The sequence below is a fragment of the Pyrgilauda ruficollis genome, unplaced genomic scaffold (genome assembly GCF_017590135.1).
Source record: "Pyrgilauda ruficollis isolate IOZ18807 unplaced genomic scaffold, ASM1759013v1 scaffold35, whole genome shotgun sequence".
NCBI classification, from domain to species: Eukaryota; Metazoa; Chordata; class Aves; order Passeriformes; family Passeridae; genus Pyrgilauda; species Pyrgilauda ruficollis.
In genome coordinates this window covers 8,497,949-8,525,656 of record NW_024524934.1, presented here as the reverse complement: position 1 = coordinate 8,525,656, position 27,708 = coordinate 8,497,949, and the positions used below count along the sequence as shown (strand labels likewise).

Sequence of the window (27,708 nt, the reverse complement as noted above, 5' to 3'; positions counted from 1 at the left end):
TTAAGTTGACAAATGCACAGGCAGTGAGTTCTCTTGTTATTTAAGCAAGGTCAACATTTCCTAACTGTTCCCCTTGGATTGAATATGCAGATCTCTCACACACATCAGGTTAAGGCAGCACAGCTGACAGAGACAGCCCACAGACAGAAAGATGCATGAGAGGGTGAAGTTAGGGGGCTTGAGTTGAAAATGTGCCACTATCACCATCTTGGACATGGGGGAACATGCCATGAACACCTTCCCCAGTAGATACTGGAGAAGCAATCAAGGCTTGCACCCAGACTGAGCTTTGTGTAGAGTGGGAATAATGATAAGCATCCTCTGGAGAGAGGCAGAAACACATAGTACTCAGTGCTCCCTCTTGACACAGAGGAGACTGTTTCCACAATGCAGAGTTCACCCCACGCTGCCAGTAACACGATAAACTGCAGAAAATATTGGAGAAAAGTAAGAATTCTACACAAATATTGGTGGTATCTAACTTGGAACTGGCCCTGTTTCAAGAAAGGGGAATAGATGAGATGTCTTCCAGAGGTTCCTTCCAATCTAAATAATACTACAGCTCTTATATAGGCCACAGGCAAGGGAACAGCTGAGAGAGATTGTTTTAGGGGTGAATGGCATAAAGACAACTATCACAAGCAAAGTTCACACTTGAGGTTAACAAGGGGTCTCCAAGACTGTCTCTAACCTAAAGAAATGGATGGAAGGTTTCTCTTCCCCTCATCCAGTTAAGACAATGCAGAACTGTGAATATCAGTGCATGTATCCCAAATTACATTTATAAAGCATTCAAATAGCCAAAGAAAACAATAATTTCTTATTAGACACTATATCACCACAGGAAAAAAAATGATGCTGTGATTACAGTGAGTGAAGAAACTTGATTTTGAATAACTGAAAGAAAAACTTTCTGAAACAATGAGTTATACTGGAAAAGGAAAGCCTGTTGGCAAAAGACCCCAAAAAAGGAAAGCAGAGAATACCACTCTTATTAATTTTATTAGGTACAATATTAGACCATAGCTTATATCTACCACAACAGCCTTCAGACAAATTGTACATGGTAGTAAATATATTTTGTGATTTTTTCGCCCCCAAACTTTATTTTTTTTTTTCTTCAAGTATTGGCAATGAGCTTATATTATTGCCTTACCCTCCTTTTAGCATGTGCCTGGACATATAGGTAACAGCACAGGAATTTATAATATATTATCAGAATCTTATTTCACCTTTTTCTTATGAAAAATCCCCAGCAAAGAAACCAAATTCCATCAATTCCTTTTTGAGTTCACAAATTGAGATTCAATCATCTGAGTGGAGGTTAAAAGATGGCATTTGAATGACAAATCAAAACCACTATATAACTGAACATTTTCAAGGACTTGATCCAACAGCCCTAAGTGGGAAGCACAATCTGGATGTTGTGCAGAAGAGCAGAAATCCCCAGAGCTGATGGCTCAGCACCCTCAGTCACTGCTGCTTTCTTAAGACTGACAAACATCAAGATATGAACTTCTGCTTGATATCAAGTAACAATAAAATTCCTTATCTTTAAGGCCTGAGTCAAGAGAGAAGCACCAAATCCTGCAACATGATTTTGTTCATAGCACAAATACCTTGTGCAGCAGTAGTAACCTCATGGAAGAAAGAGTACATTACTTTATAAACCAATGCCACCTAACTTCAGCTGCCATTTCTCAGAACACGACCAGAACATTCATTACATTTGACAAAACCATTATAGTGAAGTTATTTTATCCATTTTAATGACACTATTGGCAACAGTCAAAGCATTTATTACCAATGGTAGTAGTAATACCATCCTTTATAAAGGCCTGGTTGTTTCTATAGCAACATGAATTATAAGGTCCAATCAAGCTAGATACAATAAAATATGCTCTTTTCCATAACACCAGTTGTCATTCAGTTAAAAGGAAATTACATATTTTAAAAATTCATAAACTCTACAAATGTCTGAACTCCATTTGCTGATAAGGTGTTAATTATCTTAGTAATTAGATTTCTTCCTGGATGGAATTATTACACACAAAGAAAAGCCTGGGTACAAAAAGAGAATAAGGACCATGGTGTATTCAGCAACAGCAATTAATTACAATTCAATCCAGTGTAAATGCCTAAAATATGACATTGCATAGTGCATTTTTATATCACTGTGATTATATTGTTTAACAAGCAGTTTAAAAAGGGGAGAAAAGCATGAGATTTCACTCTAAGTCCAAAATTACAAAAATCAAACTCTTAAAGACTTTTCAAAGCAATGAATGATGAACAAAAATATGTGGAATTAGTTCCACACGTGAAACAAATTCTTAATGAAAAATGAGGAGGAAAAGATATAATTATGGAAAAATATAAAACACATACACACTTGAAAATTAAAGTGACCTTTTCTCTGACAGCCTGAAAGAAAGCAGCACAAAACACTTTATTAGTTTGATTCAGATGATGTTTAAGAATTGCTCTATGAAATATGATCCAAAATCACATAAAAACAAGTTCATGTGTATCAGCCAATATTATCATTATTTTACACCAAATGCTGCTTATCTATTCTGAAGCAAAGAAAACACTGCTGAACATCCCCTGTAACATTTATTATATGAACTCATTTACAGTTAGCTTAACTATTCAGTTTCCACAAATATTTTTGAGGGTGTAGGAGACAAGCTCTACAACATATTGACTATCAATTGGGATGTTTTACAATGAAACTGTGGAATTTCAGAACAAGATGAATTAGAGGAATAATTAAAGCCATGTATAAGATAAAACAGCCCTAATACTTATTTTCTCCCCTATGTCCCTCTACATATATAAATCCCTTCCATCTACTCAAGCAAACCGATGTTTTGCCATTCTGAACTAGACCAGCAATGCGAACCCCATCATCCTGGGTAATTCTGACCACCCAAAAAGAAGCAACTACTTCACCTTACAGTGAAGACACATCTGTTTTAGTGTGATGCTGTAAGGGCCAACACACCCATGAACAAGTGCTGACAGCACAGGTATCCAAACCTCACAGAAAGGAAGAACAAGATGTGTTTGAAAGAATACAGAAGAAAAGCAACATCTTACCCTCCGCCTAAAGAGGAACGAAGCCAGTCTCTGGGGTCAGAGAAAAAAATCAGACCCAAGGAATTAACTGATGCCTAGAAGTCAAGTCATGGACAAGTGACTTAGAAAGAAGATAGAAGGAATGACAGCTGACAAAAATAAAACAGTAAGACCATCCCCCCATCCCATCCCATCCCCATTTTCACAGAATAATATTTCTAAGAAAAGCAGTAGCAAAATTGTGAAAATGTCTAAGATTCACTTGTTACATGGACCATGTCATGTGGTTTTAGCTACAGAAAACATTTCCTTTAGCAATAACCATTACAAACCAAAACCATGTTCCAGGAAGAAATTATGTAAAGGGGCTAAAATTATCACCTTCAGCTACTCACATGACCACTTGAAATTCTTTTGCATGATCACATATTATTCCCACTTCCATTTCATGAATTAACATTTAAATCCAGAAATTACTTAAAACCACCAACTTGCTCTTAAGTAAGACAGGCTACCTCCATCCCTTACTGTCTAACAAAATACTGGATTAGAAGAAATAGCAATATTAGTAAAAAGAAAACATATAGTCTTACAGAAGGGTAGAAGAACTCCCTGTGTAATCTATAGTAATTAAAGTGAAAACAAAAAGTGTGATGACATAGCAACTTCTTGATTCATAAATTAGAAATTTGTATTAAATAAAAGTTAAGAAAAAACCTGAATTTTCATGAAAATAAAACCAGTCTACTCTGAAATGTTATTTCAGCATCATGCATTATTTTATATTTTAAAATGCTTCTGCAGTATAAGCCCATTCAGAGGACATGAAATGAGGTTAATGGATGAAATAATTTGAAGGTATCTGAGTTGGTCTTTCAAGTGTATTTACAGAGCCTAACAGGCATCTCAATGTGCCATTTTGTGTTGGAGCTGAGGGATGTGTTTGCATCTTCCCAGTGACCACACACAGTCTTCCAGAAGCCCTTTTCACCCCCTCTTTCTCTTTTCTCCATGAGGCCTACTCTTGTGGGATTTCTGACTTCAGCTTAATCGCTCACTGAGGAGTCACACCAACTGGAGCTAGCACAAGAGAAACAGACTGCTCAGCTGGAAGCACCGTCTAGGAACAACAGGAAACTTCACCCTGCTTCTCTCTTGGCTATATGGAGATTAACCTGAGGATTAAGCCATGGAAAAATCCCCGCACTTTGAGAAAGGAATTCAGCCTGTTTCTGTTCTGAAATCCTCCAGCACTTCTCTCTCTCCATGGACTATGAATGCAGCACAGGATAATACACACCTAAGTTAAGTGTCTGGAGTTGGGAGACTAAACCTGAACATAATTTATTAATTTCTCCATCCTTTCCCATTTATGATTTACCCTAAATTACACAAAGGATGAACAGGCATCTAATAAATGGATATCCACTGAAAATATTTTTCTTAGTAATCTTTTCCATATGTGTTTAAAAGTAGTCCAGGATGTGCGAGTTCAGAACCTCTGTGTCAGAAAAACAAATTCTTTTGAATCCTCATATCAATTGCTGAACTGATTTACACATGGAGTAAAACTGGAAAGTACCTTGGTTTAATGACAACAGGCATGTCATAAACACTTCTGTGCAAAGTCTCTTAAATGATAACATACTGAGCTTTATGGCCACATATAAACTATACTTTGGTAAGACACCTTATTAAAATGCAGCTATATATATCAAGAACATTAATATTTAAGAGAATTTATATAGGAATTATATAGGATATAAGAATTTATCTTATTTCAAATATTTCAATGTGTTCTCTATTACTGTGTAAGACAACTCCAGGTTGTCTCACAAATCAGTTTTGCTTCACCTCAGTTTGGCTGAATTAAAGCAAAAAAGGTAACTAGGTTGATACTGCATGTAAAAGTATTTAATGGCTTCATTCATAAGCCAAATCACTTTTTACTCAACTATTGAGACAACGAATACTGTCACATGTTTAAGTAAGTCTATTTTGTTTAAGTGCGTAAAAAGCGTAATTTTAGTTTTTTTTTAAAACTTATTTTCACAGCTTCAATCATATCCCTCTGAAATTGATGTCCAAGACACAACAAACCAGAAAAAAAAATTGTAATGCCATATTGTTTATGCTTTTGCTTTGATTAAAAACCAATAAAACAGAAAAACGAAAGCCAGACAAGACTACAGAGAAAACCTCACCATATTTTTTCAGAGTATTCTTGCAGATTTCCCTGAAGGAAGGTATGTACCTGGGAGAATAGCTGGCAAGGCCATTAAATCCTACCAGTTAATTTGGAGGTAGTTCATAGTGAAACACTTCAAATTTCACAGGTAGCAGAAATTACACAGTAAGTCCAGCCTTACAGCTAGAGAATCAAGGGATGTATCCTGCTTCTTGCATTCCACACCCTACAGAGCACTCGAAGCTGCTCCTGCTGGTGGGTTCATAGGGAACACTTTACACCTAAGCTTTGTGATCTGCAGCAGCATCCAATGGATTTACAAGTGCAGCTTAGTATGTTGGGCTTGACTTTGGAGTCATTTGTGGTTTTAACGTAAGTCACCCTAAACAGGCTGTAGAATTGTATCTGTGATTAAGAAGCACAGTCCAACAGCTCTCAGAGTTTAACTGGGAGCGAGAACAGGTAATTTTTAATGACTGCTCTTTTCCCACCTCACCTCATGCCCCCAGAAGAGCTCTTTCAGAAACTGGGCTGAATGACACCTGGAGGCAGCAAGCAGACCTGATTTCCAGAACTCAGCTTGAGAAAGTATAGGTGTGGAGGACTCTGTGCGAGTAGGGACTGGGCTGTCCTTGTTACCAGGGAACAGTGACCTAGATAAAAAGTATATCTCATAATTAGCATGGCTCACTGCCTCAGGATGAAAGAGTACACATGGTTTTATTCTCTTCAAACAATTATTCTGAAGGTTGCCAGAGTTCCTACTAGATGCAGCCCAAATGGTTTAGGAGAAGCATTATAATACTTCCCATTATCAATTTTCTTTAAAAAAACCCCAAAAAAACCAACTCCAAAAAACCCAAACCAAAAACACAAACCAAACAGTTAAGGCTTGGACCAACTTAATTCAACTATAAGGTGTTCTACTCTCCCCATAAACAATAAACATTTTATGGAACTTCATTACAGATTTATAACTTCAGATCATTATTGTTTTATGATTAAAAAATGAGCGACTTAAGACAAAAAGCTCAACATCCTTAAACTTCATTTCCATCCAATCTCTAATAAATACCATCTGCTGTGTACTTTAGGGATATAATACCCGTCAAAAACTCAGCCGTATTATGAGAACCGGCACCAAGTTGATCTGAAATGCATATTTGAACAGATGTGTTTAAATTACATCTCTCCGTCTATCCACACACATAAATTCAGAATAAGCATGTGTTGATTTAAAATGCATAAAAAAGGGATTTGGAGATGCATCAAAAGTGAACAGCATCTCAATGGATCAAGGCTCGCATTACTAAAGGTCATCCCTAAAAATAAAGTTTGAATTTATTAAGGGTTGCACCAGGGAACCGTTCTTGGGAACTGACTTAATGTTTGCTGCTCTAAAGCAGCCATTGAAATTACACTAATTTTCTATGACCCTTCACATTTTAGCATTAGAGCTGTCAGGCATGGTCAGAAATAATAGGATCTCAGTCATGAGTAGCAGAGAATATGATATACTTTTTCTCAGTCTGACACAATGCTTATCACCAATACTAAACGTCTTGGGCTCTGAGGACCCATCCACGTCTGTTTCAGTGACAGTCATTTAGCTCTTCACTCTGACACAGAAATCAGGCATATAAAACAAAATGATTAGCATGCCTTTTTGGCATGATGAAACCAAATTAAAAAATTGCAAGCAGGGCTCCATTAACAAATGCTAATTTAAAAAGAAAAAAAAATATTTCTGAACATGTCTTTTCACCAGTCTGTAATCTACAGTCCTGCAACGTTTCAGGGATCTTGAAGGTAAGACACACTGGTCCAGAGGTCCATCTAAGCCAGCAATCTACTCCTAGCAATAGGCATCAGAAGTAGCCCAGGAAAGCATTTTGGATGTTGAGTGCCCCCCGCCAGAATCCCTTTGTCCTTCCAACTGGGTTTTGTCAGAAAGCTATTTCTGCAACAAGCAGCTTCTGATGCATTTATTTTCTATTAACTTGTCAACAAGTCTCTCCTTGAATCTAAACCCCTCCATAGCAAAACCATTTGAAACAAAAAAATCTCCAGTGAGCCTTCCATGTGCTAATTCCATTTGATGTCCTCTAATTGTCATGCTGGGAGAGACGCCTAACAACTTCATTCACCTTCTCAGTGCTCTTCATGATTTTACTGACCTCTGTTCTAGTCCCTCTCAATGAGCATCTTCCACACTGAGGAGTCCTTAATATCCTTTGTGTGAAGGTCTGTCATACCTCTGATAATCTCTGTTAGTCTTTACAGTAACATTGCCCATTGTAACCTATCCTTTTTGAGAGGGGCATTGACAGCATGTAACAATACTGGCACAAGAAGATAAAAATCTCAAAATAGTTCTAGAATTTAGATAAATGTTCTGCTTTTAATATTTTTCTTTCAGGTTTGGGTTAATTTGTTTTCTAGTAAGCAGATAATAAAAAGTAATGGACCTTACACAAGGTAAGGGACAACAGAGAAATGAGTTTTAAAAAATAAATAAGCTATAAGTGGAAACAAAAACAAGGCCAAGCACATTTTAAAGATAGGACAAAGTCAGCAATGTGGTGGTAAAGGGAACTGAAGATGTTGTCAAAGGAAGAGTAGTAATATGACAAAGTGCAAGACTTTAACAGAATGCAAGATTTCTGTCTGAAGCAAAACCAAGCACCGATCAAGAAAAAAAAAAAGAGGAAATAAAATTTCCAATGGGACAGATGTTTTATTCCAAGGTGTGTGTTCAAGATCACTTATTTAATAACTTCTGCAGCACAGTAGAGAATGGCAAGACATACATTAAAACAAAGAAGCTTTTGAAAAAAACAGCACAGTTTGAAAGAGTTCCCTTCAAACAGCTGAATAGATTTAAGAGAATTCTTTCACATCACAACCTGTATAAACAAATTAACTGGACCTTTTTTCTGCCTTACAACTTTGTAAGAAATCATCACATGAAAAGTTTTCCAGTTGCAAACATCAACATGGAAAGGATCAACACTGAAGGAAACAGCAGTTAAAAACACAGGAATGATGGGCACTAAATTTAATGTAACCTCCATTCCATTTTTAAAGTACCTAATGAAACAGAACTTTTACCACACCAGCTGATCACCCAAAACACAGTAGCTTATTTGCTACATCCTTATCAACTTGCAGAAGGTGTTACAATTAAACAGTTTTAACGGAGCAGCAGGCAGGTTGTCTGAGGCAAGGCTTTAGCAGACATAAGCAGTTTTCCTGAATATTAGCCAAAGGCATTTAAATCATAGTTCATGTACTCTAACTAAACAATGCTGCAGTTTTACACCAGACACCTTTTGATGTACATTCCTATACATTCTTAAATGTGAATTTTCCAGAGCCAGCATCTCTCAAGTATCAAGTATCTGGTAGGTCAAAACCCTTTACTGTCACCTCTCTAAAACTTTTTTTTTTTTCCCCTTAGAAAGCAATGTATATACAGGAAAGAGCTTGCACAGGGAACTGCTACTCCTATCAGCAGCACAAAAAGCAAATTTGAATAATGATAAAAAATTTCTCAGAGTAAGTGTAGTATTTGGCTCAAAATTCCAGTAACATCCCCTCTACTCCACAAAAATTGAAAGCTGTATTGTGTAACTTCAAATTTTTTAATTTTAATATTATATGATCCACTGGCACATGTGACTATATGGTCTTAAAACTTCAGACCAAAGTGTGATACAAGGATTGGGATGTACTCAGAACATACCACTTATATAGCTTCAGAATTATATTTTCAGAGGTAACACTTCAGACTCACAAGTAACACTATTTCCTTATCAAGCCAAAACCCATGAGCTTAACTTCAAAGAAATCCAGTGTGCTTTACTAATTAAAGTGTGATAAGATAAAGTTAATTATATTTCAATATAATCATACTTCAATCAGCACAATGCAATATAACTTGGATCACTGGGAAACAGAGAATTTACCTTGCAAGAATAAATTTAAAGAAATTATGAAGTAAATATTTCAAAAGGGCATGTATAAAGAATTATTCGTTCATTCATTCATGTAAAAATATAATTGAGACAATATTCAGAAAGAACTGGGCATGACTTTAAGGTAATGGGCATCACTGGACTGATAATACACAACAAACACCATCTGCAGATCACTGTCTCATCCCATTCATGACTTTCTGTGATAACAATCTGAATTTAAAGAAATCACACCAGAAATAATATCCATCTTTATGAGCAAGAACAATTCACTTGGCTAACTGGAAGGTAGCAGAATGGCTGTGAGAAGAATCTTTCATTCTCAGGTATACCCAAACAGTAGGTGAGTTCAGAATACAAGAGATTATACAGGATTGGTCCATAAAAATATTATTTTACGTATCAGTTAATAAGATAAAATTTAAAGCTAAATATTATGGCTTCTCTTCCAAGTGAAGAAATGGGCTTAATCTGCTACGCAGCTTGAAGACACTACGCAGAAAAAGTAAAATCACCAGGAAAACAGCTCCAAAACAGTTCCTAGCTAACCTCTGAGTCAATAGTTCCCGAACAGTTCTCTAACAGCACCTAGTTAACCTCTCCAACCTCTCAGAAGAATGGCCTCAACCAGCCAGGTTCTTACACACTTCATGTTTGTAACATTTTGGTAGCAGCTTCCTTTGTCTAGAATTGCCAGTAATTTAAGAACATTTCTTTGTAAAAGACAGAATCAGTTTAGAATATTGGGGTCAAGTGAATTCATTCCTTCAAAAGTTTTGAAGGACATTCAGATTCATATATGCATACCAAGAAACACATAAGGGACATCACAGGCAAAATCAGGAGAAGAAAAGATGGTATTTGAAATGTAGATTGTTAGCTTGCCAATGACAAAGTTAAAACAATACAAAATCAATGGGCACTGTTGCCTCAGGGAAGCTCTTATCCATTTCTCTCTGTTCAGTTCAGTGAACTACTTCACTTTCAGTGTGTCACCAAGTTGCAGATACCTTAATACTGACAATTAGGATAGCTTACCATATCATTATTAGTATATATTGTCACAGTCAAAAGCTTTAAATAAAATAAAGGACTGCTAAATGTGTTCAAGTTCAGTGGTTTTTTTTTTTTTTTGAGGACTCTGACAGGCTGTACACAGCCACAAGTCTTAATCCATTCAAGCAATCTATTCACTTTGCTGCCTAAGGGTAGGGTTACTAAGTGGGAAATTTAAAAAAAAATTCAGAAAAACATAAGAAGAATACTGCATGTCCATATGAGAAGAAGTATTAATGAAGTCAAAATAAAATCCAGAACTTCAGAAAAGATAACGAAACCCCCAACTATTCAAACAAAAGGCTGGAAGGTGGTCGCCTGAAATATTTTGGGCTTGCATGTGTCAGATGTCCTGTTATGCTGAGGAGCACACACTGTGTAAATGTATTTCTACATTGTAGAGAAGTAAAATAGCCAGAAAATGAAGCTCTCAAAGTTAACAAACTCATACTCACGGAGAAATAATTAAGGCAACCTGACATTGTGAGCACCTACCTGACTTGACCTGCCAGTGATTGAAAGTTAAAAGAAAATTAGCACAAAACTAAAATATGCTGTTATCACTGAAGAATCATCAAAGACAAAATAAAAAGTATGTTTTATGAAGAATTCAAACACATGACAGCATACCAATTATGGAAACTAAAGCTCTTTGGCATCATTGAACCATTAACATTGGATAGGTAATGTATGAGAATTGTATTTGGGGAATAAGGTTTCAATACATTTAATAGCAGTAGAAGATGAATAAAGATTTAACTGAGATGAGTAACTTCTTTCTCACATAATTAGACAAGAGACAGGATCAGTACCAATTTGGTTTAGCCATGTGATGCAAAGCATCTAAATCCATCTAAAAATTAGGGGAAACATTTTGTTTTCTGTCTTGACATAGTAAGACAGAAAGGCCTGGCACATGAAGTCCCAGAACCCAAACAGAGTCTATGAAGATCCCACAGTTAGTAAATTAGGCAGGACACTTACCACTGAAAACTAAATAAGAATCAGGATAGAGCAAGGCAACTGCTCAGGAACTAGCATTGGTCCCCAAAGAATTGGTAAAAGTTAAAAAAGCAATACTTAGGAAGGAGATCGAAGAGAACTGAAAACCTTCAAAAGGATCATTATGAAAGGACATCAGTGATGTCCTCAGATGGGAATATTAAATCTAATAGTTGTGGTAAAGGAAAAAAAATGAAAACTTTTGTCACTAAAGAGATGAGTATAGAAACAAAGAGAGGGATCTGGATAGTGAGACTGACAGAGATGAAAAAAAAAAAAAAATGTTTTTCCTGAGGTTCCCAACATTCTAAGCAGAAAACCAGATTACAATTTGCAGGGGAAAAGACCTCCCCAAAAGCCAACAAATTTCTGGAGCAGGCTAAAACTGCAGAATTAAATCAATACAGAAAAAACTGAAAAAATGTCTCAAATGAATGAAATAAGGTGGCTATAACTACTCCATTTTGCAAGCTGAAGACAAGTTTGAATGTAATAGTTACCATGAACTCCTTCTGCTAAAGCCTACTTAAATGTAATGAATAATTTTATAAAATACCCAAAGTATGATACAAAAATGGAGTAGAATACAAAAATGGAATCGAATCAATTCAGTGGAAACAGCAGTGTGTGCATTCAGACTATATCACTGAAACCAATTTTATCAAATCACACCATGTTCCACAATAGCCTCCAGGCATCAGTTAAAGAACGTGGAAAACCTGTCAAATGCCTGCCGGGCCCAGAGCCCTTTTGGCTCTGCAATACCAGCACAAATATGAAGAATTCTTAGGCAGCAAGATCCACAAGGCTGGTGCAAAAACTAAATTCCCAAGCTGAAATCCAGTGTCTGGGTATAATGTGTCAGGCCTAACACAGACACTGGCTTTTCAACCTTGAGAAAAACAGAAGACATGGTATAAAGGAAGTCTGGATGAAGTGGCAAATTATGATCATTAAGGATGAAAGGTTCTATCTCAAACAATTTAAACTCATTTATTATGGAGAGAATATTGAGCAACTGATACACAACTACCACCTATGTAACAGCATTCTGAAAATGCTTATTCCCTGTGGGTGGGAATTTCAGACATGTTTGAAGTAGGTAGAAAAACATGGAATAACTTCAGAAATTATTTATTGATTTAACCTTTGAGTCCATTAATAAAAAATATTTCATCCTCTGTGATCTATTGCAAGTCTTTATAATTCACAACACCTACTTTCCTTCTGTTTCAGTGCCAGCGTTGAAGTTCCAGGAATTTCAGTAGGTTGGGTTTTCTTATCAGCTGAGTAGAAGACATAGTAGTTAAGCATCTCTCTAAAGGTTTTTATAGGGTTTTACCTTATCAGCATAAAAATATTTGAATATATTCATTACATTTTACAGTTCTCACTTTCCTTTATTTTTCTAGTATTTTTCTTCTAGAACATACCCCATTTTTCAGCCTAATAGGTTTAAATGTTAGTATTTCTCCATTTAGGGAAAAACTGAACCCTGAAAACAGTAACAATAAAAAAAATTTCTTTGGCATCTGGCTTGCCATTAACAAAAAATATCAGAGAAGAAAATATTCTAAGGAGAAGGCAAAGACTAGTTATCTATCTATAGACCAGAGGAGTCACCTACATGTAATCACATGGTGGTGCATGCAAGAACTGAACTATGATGTGTTTTATGTCAGCAGTATCCAAAGAAACATCCTTCAGGCCCACATCTTTCAGCCAGTAGTTCATGTAGTAACAGGAGCAGCTCAGACCTCCTCAGAGTCTACTGCTTAGATCAAACCAAGGAACACAGCTAAATGGAAGGGCTAAATGTGTAGTCAGCATATCTCAAAGTAAAATCTGTTACGAGCAAGTAAACTATCTCTTCCTCAGAGGGACTCCTGCAGTCACTGCAAATAATCTAAGAATATGGAAAATCTGAAGACAGGCATATTGTGTCTCTAAATGAACCAAGATTGAAGGAGAGCTATGGCAAATGAAGCTTTTTGCTAGGCACAGTAGCACTTAGCAAACATGTAAATGGTTTCAAATGTCCACACATAAAAAATACAAAGGTATGATACAGAGTGCAGTTGTGTGAGGTTTAACTGAAGGAGCTATTAAAGAAGCAGCAGATGAACCCTATTCATGACTTTGTAACATTCCTCTCATCTACTGTGAGAGACTGAGGTATCTGTTAACCTGTCTGAACTCTTCATCACCAGATACAAGGTCTTCAGGGATTGCTCTTTAGGGCTCTTCCCTAACATAGAGAAGGTGAAATGAAGGAAGGATACAAAATAAAGGAAGAGCAGGAGGTTTAAGAAGAAAAGTATCTGTAAAGGAAAGCAGGAGGTTTAAGGAGAAAAGCAAGGCACACTGACTTTCCTAAAATAGCTGAATGTTGGATGTCACCTTGGAAAAGGACTTCAGAAATTCTATACAGGCTATCTTGCTTTTATGGAAAACAGGAACAAAAGGAGAATCAGTGATGAGGGCTCAAATCCCTTTTTTCCTTCCAGCTAAAATGCATGCTACCTTCACAGACAAGGATGGTAGTGAACTCCCAAAAGATAATGCAAGGCTTAAAATCCATTGTATATGTGCAAAAGTAAATAGAAAGATGCAAGACTTTAAAATCCTGTACTCCAGAATCACAGCTAATAATCCCAGAACAAACTTGTTTTGGTGATAAAGGTAAATTTGCATTCACTGTGGCAGCCTACAAGGTGCAACAATGGCATCTCAGTATAACCCTGAGCATCTATCGAACTTGCAAAGGCACCATTTCCCACAGCAAAAACATTTCTCTGGGCCTGCTTCAGGTTTCAGAATTTGGCAGAAAGCTGCACAAGGAGAACACACCCCTTGAGCCTGTGAGCCTGGCTTTCCATGGAGGCAATGTAGGTGCTACTGGAGTAACTGAGAACTTGCATTGTGAGTGATTTCCTTGACAAAACAGCACACTGAATTTAGGAAGTAAATACTTGGAAAATGCCATTGCAAGTTTCTGGCTCAGGGATCAATTATCAGAAGGATAATGTATTTAGATGCAGTGTGTTTTTCCCCTCATAAAGGCATTTTATTTATGTATAAAGTCCACCACAAAATTTAAAAAAACCAAAAAACAAAACATTCAGGCAAATAGGAAAAGTCACATTCATACCAGGTCATTAAATACATTCTTGTTTCAAGGGGGAAAAAACCCCAGCAGATCAGAGGGAATATCTCAGGATAGAAGTTTAAAACAAAAGGATAAACTAATACCAAGAATTCATCAAGAGTATTAGAAGAGGATTCAAACTGGATGTGAAACAAGCTTTTGTGACAGAGTTAAAAAGTGAAAGGTGGATGCTCAAAGTTAACTTCTGGATGCTCTAGAAGTCTAATGGAAGGAACAATTAATTTCTGTGCAAACCCTATGCTTGGGATGGGAACACATCCCATAGAGATGCCACATTACAAAAAGAGAATTAGAAATCCCCAGCTACTGTCACTGTACGAATATAATCACTGAATGCACATTTAGTTCATTCAACAAAACAATTTTTTGTTCTTAAGAATTATTTGAACATTTGCCTTGAGAAAAAAATGTTTATTTGCATTATTAATGAAAACACAGAAATATTATCTCATTACTTAATGTCATAATTACTGTACTTCATTTAAATGCTGTCAAGTAAAAGCTGTATTTTGTGAAAACATACGTTAAGAGACAGACTTCAGCTCCTTCTATTCTTGTAATGATGAAAACTATCAAAATACATCAAAAATTTGCATTCTGTAGAAAATGTAAGTAAATGATCTAAGGTAACCAGCAGCAGAAAAGCATGTTATGACTTACTGCCATTAACTCTATATGATATTTAAGACATAAACAACGCAAGACTGTAAATCTTAACAAAATCACATCCGATCTTTTATAGAAAATTTCAATATTTTTGAAGACAAAAACCAGACAACTAGGATATTTTTGTGCATCACTCTGAAATACTCTGGCAAAGCACTAACTATTCTGTTCACTAGGTTATGATAAATGGCAATAAGGACTCCTTTTTCCCACAGAAAGGTGAATTGGTTTGTGTGGCCAAGTTGTGGTAGTGAGGGAGCCTGCAGGGGTGGAGTATGCTACATGGAAAAATACTTCCCTGGTCACAGCTGGGAGCCCAGCTGGCTGCCTTAGCCATTTCTAGGGTTGAGTATGTGAGTCAGGTACTCCCCAAACCTGAAGTCAGCAGTGTGGGAGCAGTCATCTCACAACAGTGGAAAATTTGTGCCAGTCTATTGTTCGGACCTGAACCGTATAGTCTGTTTGTCTGTCTGGGTCCCTCACTCTGCAGAGTCTGGGACAGTAGATTTCCCTTCACCAAGCACAGTGGCTAAACACTAACTGTGGACATGGACACACAGACATATACACACAAATTCAGCAGGAGCTCTATGATCAACCACACAACCCATTTTTCAGATGTGTGTACCACTTCTGTAGTAAGTTGGAGGCTTATGTTGAAATTTGTCTCAACAAAAATCCTTCGAGGAAGATAAATAGCTGAGAGATCAGTATTTTTTTGTAATACAAAGCTTTTTGTAGAAGACTGATTCAAATCTGTTGAATCCAGATTTGGATTCAAAAGGTATTACCCCAGAGCTGACTGCAAGTCTGTATGGAGCTGCATTCTGATCTCAGAGTTGCCTCTCCTGCTGAGGGCCACTATTGTATTTGCGGGGAGCCCTCACAAAGGAAGGAATGGTGAATCTGACTCCATGTTCTCAGAAGGCTAATGTATTATTTTATGATACTATATTACATTAAAGGATACTATACTAAAGAATACAGAAAGGATATTTACAGAATGCTAAAATGATAATAATGAAACTCAGTCTCTCCAGAGCCCCGGCACAGCTTGGCACTGACTGGCCATTGAGTCAAAACAACTCACACCAGAAACCAATGAAACAATCACCTGTGGGTAAACAATCTCCAACACATTCCACATGAGCAAAACACAGGAGAAGCAAATGAGATAAGAATTGTTTTCTTTTTTCTCTCAGGTTTCTCAGCTTCCCAAGAGAAAAATCCTGGGCAAAGGGATTTTTCAGAGAATGTGAATGCCACAGGCCATGGCTTCTCCAGAGGTCAACCATGGAGGCATCCGACCCAGCAAACCATAAGATAATTCACTTCTACAGCCTCTGGGTTTTGCTGATAAATATTTTCTCCAGATTCAAGACAAAATGGCTTACAATCAGCCACTCTAGCTTCATCTTCTCCTATGGGAAAGGTGTTTGGACATACTAACATTTTCCAGCTTGAACTAGCATCTGAATTACAATTTTCCAGTAGGTGGATTGAGAAGAATTTACATTGCCTCTTGTGCCTTTACATATAACCATACTTGCAATACTGTCCTCCTCTTATGAAGCAATTTAACAGCTGTACTTTGTCAATTACTCCTACTAAACAAAATGACAGCTCTACATAATGATGAGGAGCAAAATAGAAAGACAAAAATAATCATAAGTGCATGAGATAAGTGGTTCAGCTATGGAAAATAAACTTTCATCTGTTATAGTCAGATATTTGTCTTATGCACAAACCTTTTAAGATTTCAGGTCTGTGATTATTTTGCCATGTAATATTAAGTTTACAACTATAAATTTCATTCTTACTAAAAAAAAGGTGAATCATCAACTCCTGAATACTATATACAGACCAATATAAGATGCACATGAACACAAAACTGAGCTTAGCCGAAGTAATCTGTACCACTGTCCCCAAATAAATACACAGACAATACCTCTGGGTAGCAGAATTATCTTGCTTCTTGAATGCAACAGTTTTAATTGGATAGTTACATTTTTTAAAAGGTTTAAAAGGCTTTGTATATTTCTGTTTCCTAGTTTTCTTCAATTAAGAAGTTTGTGTTTAAAAAAATAACCCCTAAAGGTACCAAACAGCTATAGAAATATTGCCTTTTCCATTTCTTCATTGTTTTCAACTTATTTTCCCTCGAAGTTCAACAAATGCAGATTCCATCAGCACTTATCAGCTAGCCAGCTACCACCTTCATCAAGAACTCCTTTGTGCCACATTGTCCTACGTGATCAGAATAACATGGCTTACAAAATGAATTTATTACTTAGTACTATGGCAAAAATGTGAAAAAATACACATTGAAATGAACAAATACTTTTCTGAAACATATCAAATATAAAAATTTAATACCATCATCAGAATTTTCTGATGTACATCTGAGCACTATAAGGTGTACACATATCTTGTATTTATATCTGTACTAATTTGCTATCACAAATACTTATAGATCTTAATATATGTTTGGATATGCTTAAAAGCTCACTAGCAAATTAAAACTGAGACTTACATACCAAGTCAATCTGCTATAAAGCAAATTGATATGAATTAAAGTTACTGTTTTAAAAACAAATTAGACTCTCCTCCCCAGGTTCTGTTTCAAGAAAGTGAAACAAAATGAAAATAAGTATTCAGAAAAAAAGCCAAGTGATTTTAGTTATTTTGCCTTAAAACACTAGAGAAATATAGTATCCCAATAACTACAAACCAGAATTTAAACCCATAAATATTAAATCCTTTAAAATTTATTTCCACTACTGCATTCCTTCCTTATATCCTTCCTACAGATTTTATATCATTACTTCCAAAGAACATATTCACAAGCCTTCGGGGGAAAAGAAAAAAGGACCAAAAGATACCATCTTGCTACACTTAAAAACTGAATTGGATGTACTTTACTAATTTTTACTCTGAAACATCTAACAATACTTCCACATTAGGATTTTACAGAAGAAAACTACAGATGAGGCTGCCCAGAAAAAGGAGAGCCTAATCCTAACTGCATACAGAGAATATCACTCTAAGCAACTTCACTACTTAGAATTAGTAAAAAGAGTTAGCCAGATTGTAAGCCAAATATAATAAACAGATGAAATTGCTTTTACATTTCATCAGGGCACATATCTTCTCTTTCCAGCAACCATTCAAAAAATGATTCCTCAAAATTTTGGCAAAAGCAGAGCATCACAGTGTTGTGAACTCAAAGGATTTGAACTGCAAATGCCCTGTGTGCCCACTAAGTCTGCGCTCAGCAAGTTGTGCTCATCCTGGGCACTTTATTTCCCTGACTTCACCCTCCAGTTCTTACTATAGGAGTTGAATAGTAACCTGAGAACCAGGAGAAAAAACCCCTGAACTAACCCTCTCATAATGGTTCTCTTATCTCTAGAAAAATATGTGTATTATTTAGAAGAAAATGCTGTAAAATAGGAGTAAGCCCGTAAGCATGCACATCCTGCTTGAACAGGTCACTATGTAGACCCAAAGTGACCCAGAATCCAAAGAGACTTCATATAAAAATCACAGAGCATTGAAATTTCCAAATCATAGTTTCCTATACAGTATCTTCCCCCAAAATAAACAGGTTGAAGTTACTTTTAGTGTCAACTAATCTTCAAAGTAGTCTGTAAATTTGGAATTATTTTATGCTAACAACACATTATATGATTCGCTTGGGACTTCCATATTTTTATGTGTACATCCTCACACATGAACTGACAAGATGCACAAACAACAGGATAACTGAGAGCTGACAGCCCAGAAAACTCCAATATTCTTGATGCATCTGGCATGAAAGACTATGGCTACCGAACAGTGACTAGTAATTTATAAAGTGGCAAAAGATCTAAACCTGTAAACCATGGCACTAAAGAGGTCTCTCCATGAACTAACTGAAACCTCAATTACAGTCTGTAGAACAGTGAAAATAAAGATTAAGAAGTTGCAGATATTGCCTTCCTGCCTTCCATTCCCTCTCTAGGAAAAGTATATCTCCTTGCTAAAAAGTAAGGGTGCAGTAGCATCAGCTGAGAAAAGGGCAAAGTGCAGTACAGGCCAAAATGGAAAGACTGCCCTCCTAGAACAACATTTAGCTAGGTTGAAGTCATGTTACAATTAGTAAAAAAAAAAAAAAAAAAGCTATCCTCAAATACCTAATGCTTGCCTCTCCACAGCCAGTTGTAAAGAAAAACATACTTTTGAAATGTAGATTGATGAATGCTGATGCTCAAAATATCCTAATGAAATTAATGGAACTGCAAGTGTTCAGTACCTTTGAAACCTCTTGCCTACTTACACCTCTTTCCAAGACCTTGTTAATCAAATGCAGGGCAGGAAGGGTTATAAACCTGCCAAAGTCCAAATTTAAATTTCAAGACAATTAAAGACAACTAATCCTGTGATAAAAAGGAGCTTGTCCATCAAAAGCTACACCATGAAGCACTAGAGTCAAGTCTAGACACAAACTTGAATATACCTCTGTACTATGTGATAAAAAACACCCACATTCTAGTTTTTGGTGCTAATTCAATACCTTTTAAAGGCACTCAATTAATTTAAAACATAAGAAAAAAAAGAGACGTGTTTGGTAAAGTGATTAGTTCAGACTCCAAGAGCAGACAAAAGACAGAGTAGAGAGGAGTCTAGAGATTGAGGTATAAAATTACAGATAAGTACCAAATACACTCAGCAATTTCTTAGCAGAGAACGTAATAAGGATTTTAAACAGATGACATTTGCATTTGCAGTAGTCAGACTGACAGAACAGATGTGCTAAAACCCATTAAAAAAAGCCCAAATCTGAAAGCCTTGTCAAGGTTTGTTAGGGACACGATTTGCACGTCTGCAAAATGAGCTCAACAACATCTCTCTCTGAGAAACAGAAGTACATTTTGAGAAAGAAAATGAAACACATTCACATTGTAAAAAAGTGAGGGAGTTGATATAGTCTACTTCATAATTACCTACATTTTGAGAGTGAGTAGAAAAAGGCATATAAAAATAGTAAATGGTTATTTTTAAATTACTCTTTTCATGGCCCTCCGATTCTACTTTCAGTAGATGTCAGAGAAGTAGGGAGCCTTGCTGAAGCCAGCTGTCCCAAAAGGACTGTGTAACACCTTCTCTCCGTTTGGACAACATCTCCACCTTCCTGGGACATCAGGCAGTTGTCTGTAACTGCTGGGCAATTACGTCTTCAGTTTGCATTTGAGTGAATAATTTCCTTCCAAGTTTGTGATTTATTTTCCACTGCACACATTTACTACTTTAGGTCCTTTACTGCCTTCTTCCAACCGCAGTAATTATGTATCTACCTATGCTGAATTATGTATCTACCTATGCTGAAAAGGCTTGACTACAACTAAAAGTAATGGAGGCTCAGAGAGGCTTTCGAGTAGGTCTGATTTTAATGGAAAAGGGAGAGCCAGTGAAATGAAACCCCAGAACTTTCTGCCTGACAGAGCTGGGGCTTCTCTGCTGGCAGACCAAGTTTGCTGGCCTTCTGATGATATTGGAAAGCTCCAATGATTCCAGTCTGAGTTATGAGACAGTCTCAAATGAACAGCAGCAGTCCACCCACAATTCATGTTATGCTCCTATCTCAGGACACAAACAAAAACAAACTGGGGGGCAAACCCAGCTTTTCCTCGGAATTACGCTGTCCTCCAAAAGAGAAAGGTACAGTCTTTCAGTTTAGCTCTAAATTTGCCTACTTTTCTATTTGTCTAGATTTTGGGTTTGCATGTCTCTTACCAAGCAGCAGTAAGAGGAGACATAAATATAATCTTTGATGAACATCAGAATCATTTCACAAACCAAAAAGGTGAGAGAATATAGTCTGGGCAACAAAAGCAATTTTGGAAAACACATTACCAGTCTAAGGACTTTTTAATAGGTATATATTCACATTGCTGATTATTCAAGCAATTACAAAATATGACATTCAGATCTCAGGTTTCTTTAACTCAAATATATTCCAATTGTTTGCTTTTATCATGAAAAGTAAATTTCAGGGGATTAAGTTTCAGAACTTGAAGACAATTAAAGCTGTCTTGGTCTTTTTGCAACTACAAACATCACCTTTCAGAAATATAATCTGTGCTGAATCTTGAAAGTTGAGATCACTTGAAAAACAACTCACATTTTGATACAACACCAAAAAGAAGACTTTCTGATAAAAGACTAAATTTGTCTCTGGATTAAATTCACTTAGCAGCAATTTCTACAAGTCCTGTATTTAGTTCCAAACTCATGCAGGAACCAGTCTTGTGAATAGTGCCTGCAGACTACTGTGTTAGTCCCCAGAGACCATACACCAGGGCACTAGTCCTTACTTAATCCCTACAGACTGTGCTCACCCTCTGCATTAATCAATACATCCTCACTTTATGCTGTTGCTCTCTAAAACAGTTTAAAAACAAATTCTCAGGAAATATATCTATATATCTCTATATCTACATCTGTATATTAGATTTCCAGATATATGTAGGTCACCGTATCAACTGCTCAACAGTATTTGCCTGAATAGTCAAACTCACTGAAATTTCAGTGCAAAAAAGTGCAAAATATGATAGAAGGAATTTCTTAAAAAAAGTATAAAAGAAGCCTTCTGTATTTCAGTTTTTCACAGTCTAATGGATTTGCCTTTCTTGCTTTATATTCTATGCATTTTGCTATTGATCTTCATAGTAAACCAAAAATGTTGCCACATGACTGGGGAGAGTGGCTCTGAAATACAAAGAGCGGCATATCAAAAGCCAGCACTAGAACATCAACACTAATTTTTAAAGTTCATTTCTACTGCTCATGCCTGCAGAGAGTCCTCAAAAAGAGGAAAAATGTGACATTTCTAACTTCACAGACATGGAGTCTCAAGAATTCTCCATTATTTTTAAAAAGAGAGTTTCAATATAGAGAGTACTCTGTCTGGAGTACTCCTGGGGAACTCTCTCTATAAGGCATTCTGTGCTCAGCAGGACATAAATAAATCCCCACTCTGAAGAAGATACCTCTGCTGTAAGTCATGGCTCTCCAGAGGAAGGAAAATATTTTTTTTTCTTCTTGGAGAAAAAAAGCCCCAGAGTGTTTTGTTGGCCTGATTGAGAAAAAGATTCAGAAATCAGCTGGTATTTCTTTGGAGTTCCAAAACAAAAATTATGACATGGCTGTTTCTTTCCCTTTTTCCTTTCATTTTTACTTGCTGGACTTGATTTTATGTGCTCAGATGTTTGAATGCAAGTTATTAAACACTTAATTGATAACCATTAGCATTCCTTGATGCATGGCTTTACTTCTTCACCCAGTCAGCCTATATAATTATTGCTTTCATAAAACTTTTGGTGAAGTTATTATTAGAGCAGATGTCACATTCTAGAGACAAAGGTGACATTTGGAATCTACTGACAAATCCTTGTACATTTTATGTAGGAAGCTTCTAGATTATTTTATGGCCCCAGCAATAGAGAAAGGAGATACAGAGGTTTCTATTTTTGGTTTATTTTACCTTTTTGATAAATGGGAGTTAGAAATAATCCCTTTTGGCTATTCAAGTGGTTTAAACACATATTTAATTTTAGCTATTCTGGCTCTAGGCTCTGGACTTGTCTGCAGCCATGTTAAGTTCTGGTAAATTTTGTGCTGAGATCTTTATGGGAATATCTACATGAGAATGTAATAGCTGGCTGCTGTCACAAGAGTAAAGTCTACAAATGAAGACTATGTTCTTAAGGGCAAAGAAAAAAACCTCACATTTAACAGATGAGCACATGTTCAAATATCTAAAACATTTTCTCTACCTGGCATAGCTTCTTTATCCTGCTGCCATATGGTACAAAGATTTTTCCATCTTAATATCTGGAGACTGTTTTCTAACATGAACTATTAGATAATTCAGTATTTTCTTAATAAGCAGGATAAAGAAACTTTATTATTCTTTAAAATCAAGACATCAAACCAGTTTTCTCCCTTGTTAAGTTCACTACAAAAAAGCCCTGGAAAAAGACTTATGACATACATTACTGTATGCTCAGTGACCAGCTGTTTTAAATTTGGGTATTAAGTAATTCATTCTTTGCTGTGTGCAAGAGCTGAATGATTTAATAAATCCCCATATGCCCCAACATGTGCCAGCTATACTGGGTTATCGAAAATCCAGCTGCTGTTATGATAATAGCTTCCAATGCTAAAACTACTGAAGGGAATAATGAATTAACTTCAAGTCAACTAAGACATAAACTAACACAGTTCCACTTAAGATACGTCGGAATACAATACATCTGTTAATTAAAAACTAACACTGATCCATAGTCACAAGAAATTTAGTGCCAAGAATTCATGGGCATTGTTTGTGTTGGAAAATTAATGCAAATCAACCTGTATGAAGACAACCAGCCCCATTTCCATCAGTTGTCCTAGATGCATAGGAATGTCCTCATTCAGTTTGCAAAGCAGATTCTATTGTGTCACAATTGGCTTGCTTTCTTACATATTATAATTCCTATGCAGCTACTAGATGACATGTTTTACACAGCTAGACTTCTCAAGTTTTCATTTATCACAAAAAAAACTGATTATGAAAGTTTCGTTGGTTTGATGTACCAGTATTTTAATACAAGGTAAGAGTCAAAGGTACAATGTCACTGCCTTAAATCATTGAACAAACATACAAACAAAGGAAGCAGAAAGAGAGAAAGTAGCCAAACTTTCAAGGTGTCAGAAATGATTCTCCAGACGCACTTTTTTTGGCAATCGGTGCAGAAATATCCAGCAAAATATGTCACTATTAAGTTTTTAAAGGTTAAGAAAATACTTCCTTGGATATGAAATTATTACTTGTAGTTACAAAAACTTTGCAGGTAGATGTAACTTCCATCTTGGTGTCAGCATAAGCAAATACATTAATGATACATTCTTAATTTCTCACAATTAGCTCTGTTGTTAAGGGAAATAATTTTGAAATTAATCTAGAACTCATCAGTCCCCTAAGCAAGATTAGAATGTTACTATACTGATGTAAATTTACATAAAATATAGGACATAAAATACTTATTAGAACAAGCAAACACAAAACCAAGCCATTTACATTTGCTGGAGCTGGATCATCTCTAGTTCACAAAGTGTGCAATGCTCAAAAGCCACATTAAAGACAGCTTCAGTAACTCCAACTTCAAGCAATCTATATATAGCAGTTTATGTATAAAAATAATGTAAGAATGCATTTTTTGAAAAAAATTAGGAATATATTGACAAATTAAAAGCAAGTCATGCAGAGATTTAAGATGCTTATAAAAGCTTGAGCATAGGAGCCAACCACATCAAGGGGCTTACAGAAAACTCAAAGACTTTGAAAGCTTCAAGAACCTCTTTTTTCATACCTTAATTATGAAGTTGCAAATAATTGTGTTTTCAGCCACATGTTCTTGACATTGCAACAAACCTAACACTGTCATTTTCTCAATTATTTGTAGACTTACTTTTCTTTAAGGAAATCCACTACTTGTTTGAAGTCTGCCACACAGTATTCTCTTTTCATGTCCATGAGCACACTGTCAGAGGCTGACTGGACTGGTATGTGCAGAAAAGCATATACTCTCGGATGATTGAGAATCTTGGCCATTTCCTAAGAGTTATAAAAAGAAAAAGGAGCTTTAAAGCATTATGAAAATAATACAGAAAACTCAAATTAATATATGGGGTAAGTATCAGTAGTAATACTTCTAAAACCCAAACAATACTAAATTGCCGCAGCCCAATTTGAAACAGTAAGGACAGGTGAAAATATTGGAAATCAATTTCTTAAAAAAGAGAAAATAAAAAGAAAGTGATGAAATTGAATTTCCTTTGAGATAGGGATCACATTCCCTATGTAGTATTGATTACACAATTAAAAGAAAATTTTAAAGGCAAAGTATTATGCAAACTGGTGATTCCAGACAGTGGCTGTTTTCAGAAGATGCCAAGGGTTACTTGTTTTTTTTGTTAGAGTGAAGTAACTTCTAAGATACCAAAATGAGAATGTCTATATTTGGAGCATCCCTAAAGCTGACCAGCTGCTAAATAAGATACACCTCATCAATTGTAAACGTGCTCCAATAGTGGCCTGAAATGTTACCTGTGTTACTTCAGAGAAAAGCAGTGAAATTAAAAGCGTTTGGCTGAAATATGAATAAAATTAATCAGGGGTAACTGGAGCAACAGCTTGGAAAGAGACACAGGATGTGATACATTTTGTACAAATGCAAAAGGTCAGGGAAAAAAAAAAAAAAGTAAAGGTAATAGCAAAATGCAAAACCAAACCTCCTAATGAAAGTCAAACCAACCCCCCAAGAGAGGCTTGGCAAGGTGAAGGAATGAGAGACAGAGAATAGAATATAGTGGTCTGATTTCTCTCATTTTTATTATTTAACTAATTAAGGACATACAGTCAAGCAACAAAGTTTTTTTTTTTTAAGTTGAAACCAACCAGCATTGAGACTGCACGTAATATGGTACCATACTGCTTGTTGATCTTTGTCCTGCAACAAATAAGTGAACCTGTATAAAGAAGTATATTCCCTGAACAGCCAGGTCTTCACATATGGTTTTCCCTTTCTCCCTGAGCTGTGGGCATACAGGAAATGGCCTGGAACTGAGCACTGCTCTTCTGCCAGTACATTCTGTGTGCTCCAGTCAGGCTCACTCAGTCCATTTCTCCTGTTTTCTCTGATGGCACAGATAGTCTGTCTGACAACACATACTCCTGCCATATTTACTTTTTAAGATGCAACTATTTACAAATTCTTCCAGACCATTAATCAGCAATATTAGTCACGCATCTAGATTTTCTTGCTGTATTTCTAAAAGGCTGCCCTACATTGTTCAAAGAGAAGGCAGATATCCTAATGCCTTTTCATTTGCAGGAACTCGGCTTTTAAAAGCACTGATTTTTAGAACAAGAAGAAAAAAAATGCTCTCCTGATACTCACTTTTCATCTGACAAACAGATGTATACAAAACCCGAAACGCTATCAAATCACTTCTGGAAGCAGTTTTGAAAGTTTCTGTCTAAGATCCTATTACACAAATGTCTCAGAGAAGTGGTTACATTATTCAAGACAACAGCTATTCCATCTCAGGTATGTAAACTCAATTTGATACACAGAATTGCACACAATTTTATACACAGAAAAGTGTAGTGTGTGCAGTGAACCTGGCTCTCAGTGGAAGCTGGAGTTAGCTGGTTTCATGAAAAAAAGAGTGAAGAAAAGGCCACCATGCATCCACACAGATTTTGTCTCCAATTCAAATGGAACTATACTTATCTGTGCCCTTAATAATTGTACATGTTCAGCTAGAATGTATTTTCAAAAATGAAATTTACAGAACAAGTATCTAAAATTGGGAAACCTCCTTTAAGTTTTAGAATATCTTGTGAATGTAATTCATATGAAGCATCCTTGTAGTCATCTGTGACTTTTCTATTTATCAGTAATCAAATATGTTTCTAAAATACAGAAAATATGAGCTGAAAATTAAGCTATGGACCACAAGCCTATTATTCTGTTTATCTTTTGGTTCCAAGTACTTTATTCAGTTTGCAAAAACAGATTTATGATATAAGGAACTAATGAAAGTCATGTTTCATAACGTGCTTCTAAATATGCCAAGTTCTTAAAAATAACTCACCCTAAGACATAGGAAAAAAATTCTTTGCACTCCTCTCAAATTTTGCATCTTCTGAATAACAGACTTTTTAATATGAGATCAGTTTGTGAATTCTTTTTGAGAGTAATAAATCATTTATTAGAACTTCTAGATACAGAAGTGTTATTTTATTTCTGCTTTCGTAAGGTTGAGAATCATCTGATAGAACAAAAACCCAGATTCACTGTGTCTGTTTGTTTGTGATAGAAATATTCGATTTTAAAAAAATCTTACCTTGTTTTACCACAAAGTTTTGATTTTTAAAGTCACAAATGTGGAAATTCTCTAGTTACATAAAATGTTGGTTTTATTCTTCATATTCATCTTAAACAATGAAAATGTTATGGTGACGTATGAAGAATGAGAACCAAATCCTAAAATCTCAAAAGGATTTTCCTACTCAGAGGATTCAAAAAAACCAAAGCACCCAACCAACCCTAAAGCCCCTAGCTGCTGGTCTGACAGTAACATGCAGAATCCTGCCGGTCTCACAGTTGATCTTCTTCAGGGGGATGTGGCCAAGAGGGAGCTTCTGACTGCACTTCCTGTAAGAGGAACTAAACCAGTGGTGTCCAACAGCCAGTGTTAAACAAGACTAATCAGAATTGCTTCTTCAACTTATTCCCCAAGTAAAAGAAAGAAAACATATGTTTTCTGCAATCACTGTTGATAACTTTCAAGATTAAGAACACAACTGTTGTCATTTGAAGTAATTACCCTTGGTTCTGTACCAAAGGGATGCAAAATGCCTGGCATCAGTTAACTGAACTTCTCAACTACCCCTACAGATCCCTGCATACAGTAAAAGCTACAGCTGTAAGCTCAAAAACATTATTGACTATTCCACTGCATCATTACGGTTCAGA

General features: G+C 36.1%; 1 protein-coding gene across 1 annotated transcript in view; it reads right to left on the bottom strand.

The window, feature by feature from the left end:
• Positions 1-27,708, bottom strand: part of CDKAL1 (CDK5 regulatory subunit associated protein 1 like 1) — a 380,700-nt gene that overhangs the window by 106,098 nt on the left and 246,894 nt on the right. Inside the window, exon 11 of the mRNA XM_041475400.1 lies at positions 24,634-24,779. Coding sequence (XP_041331334.1) covers positions 24,634-24,779 — 146 coding nt within the window. The remainder of the gene's footprint in view (positions 1-24,633; positions 24,780-27,708) is intronic.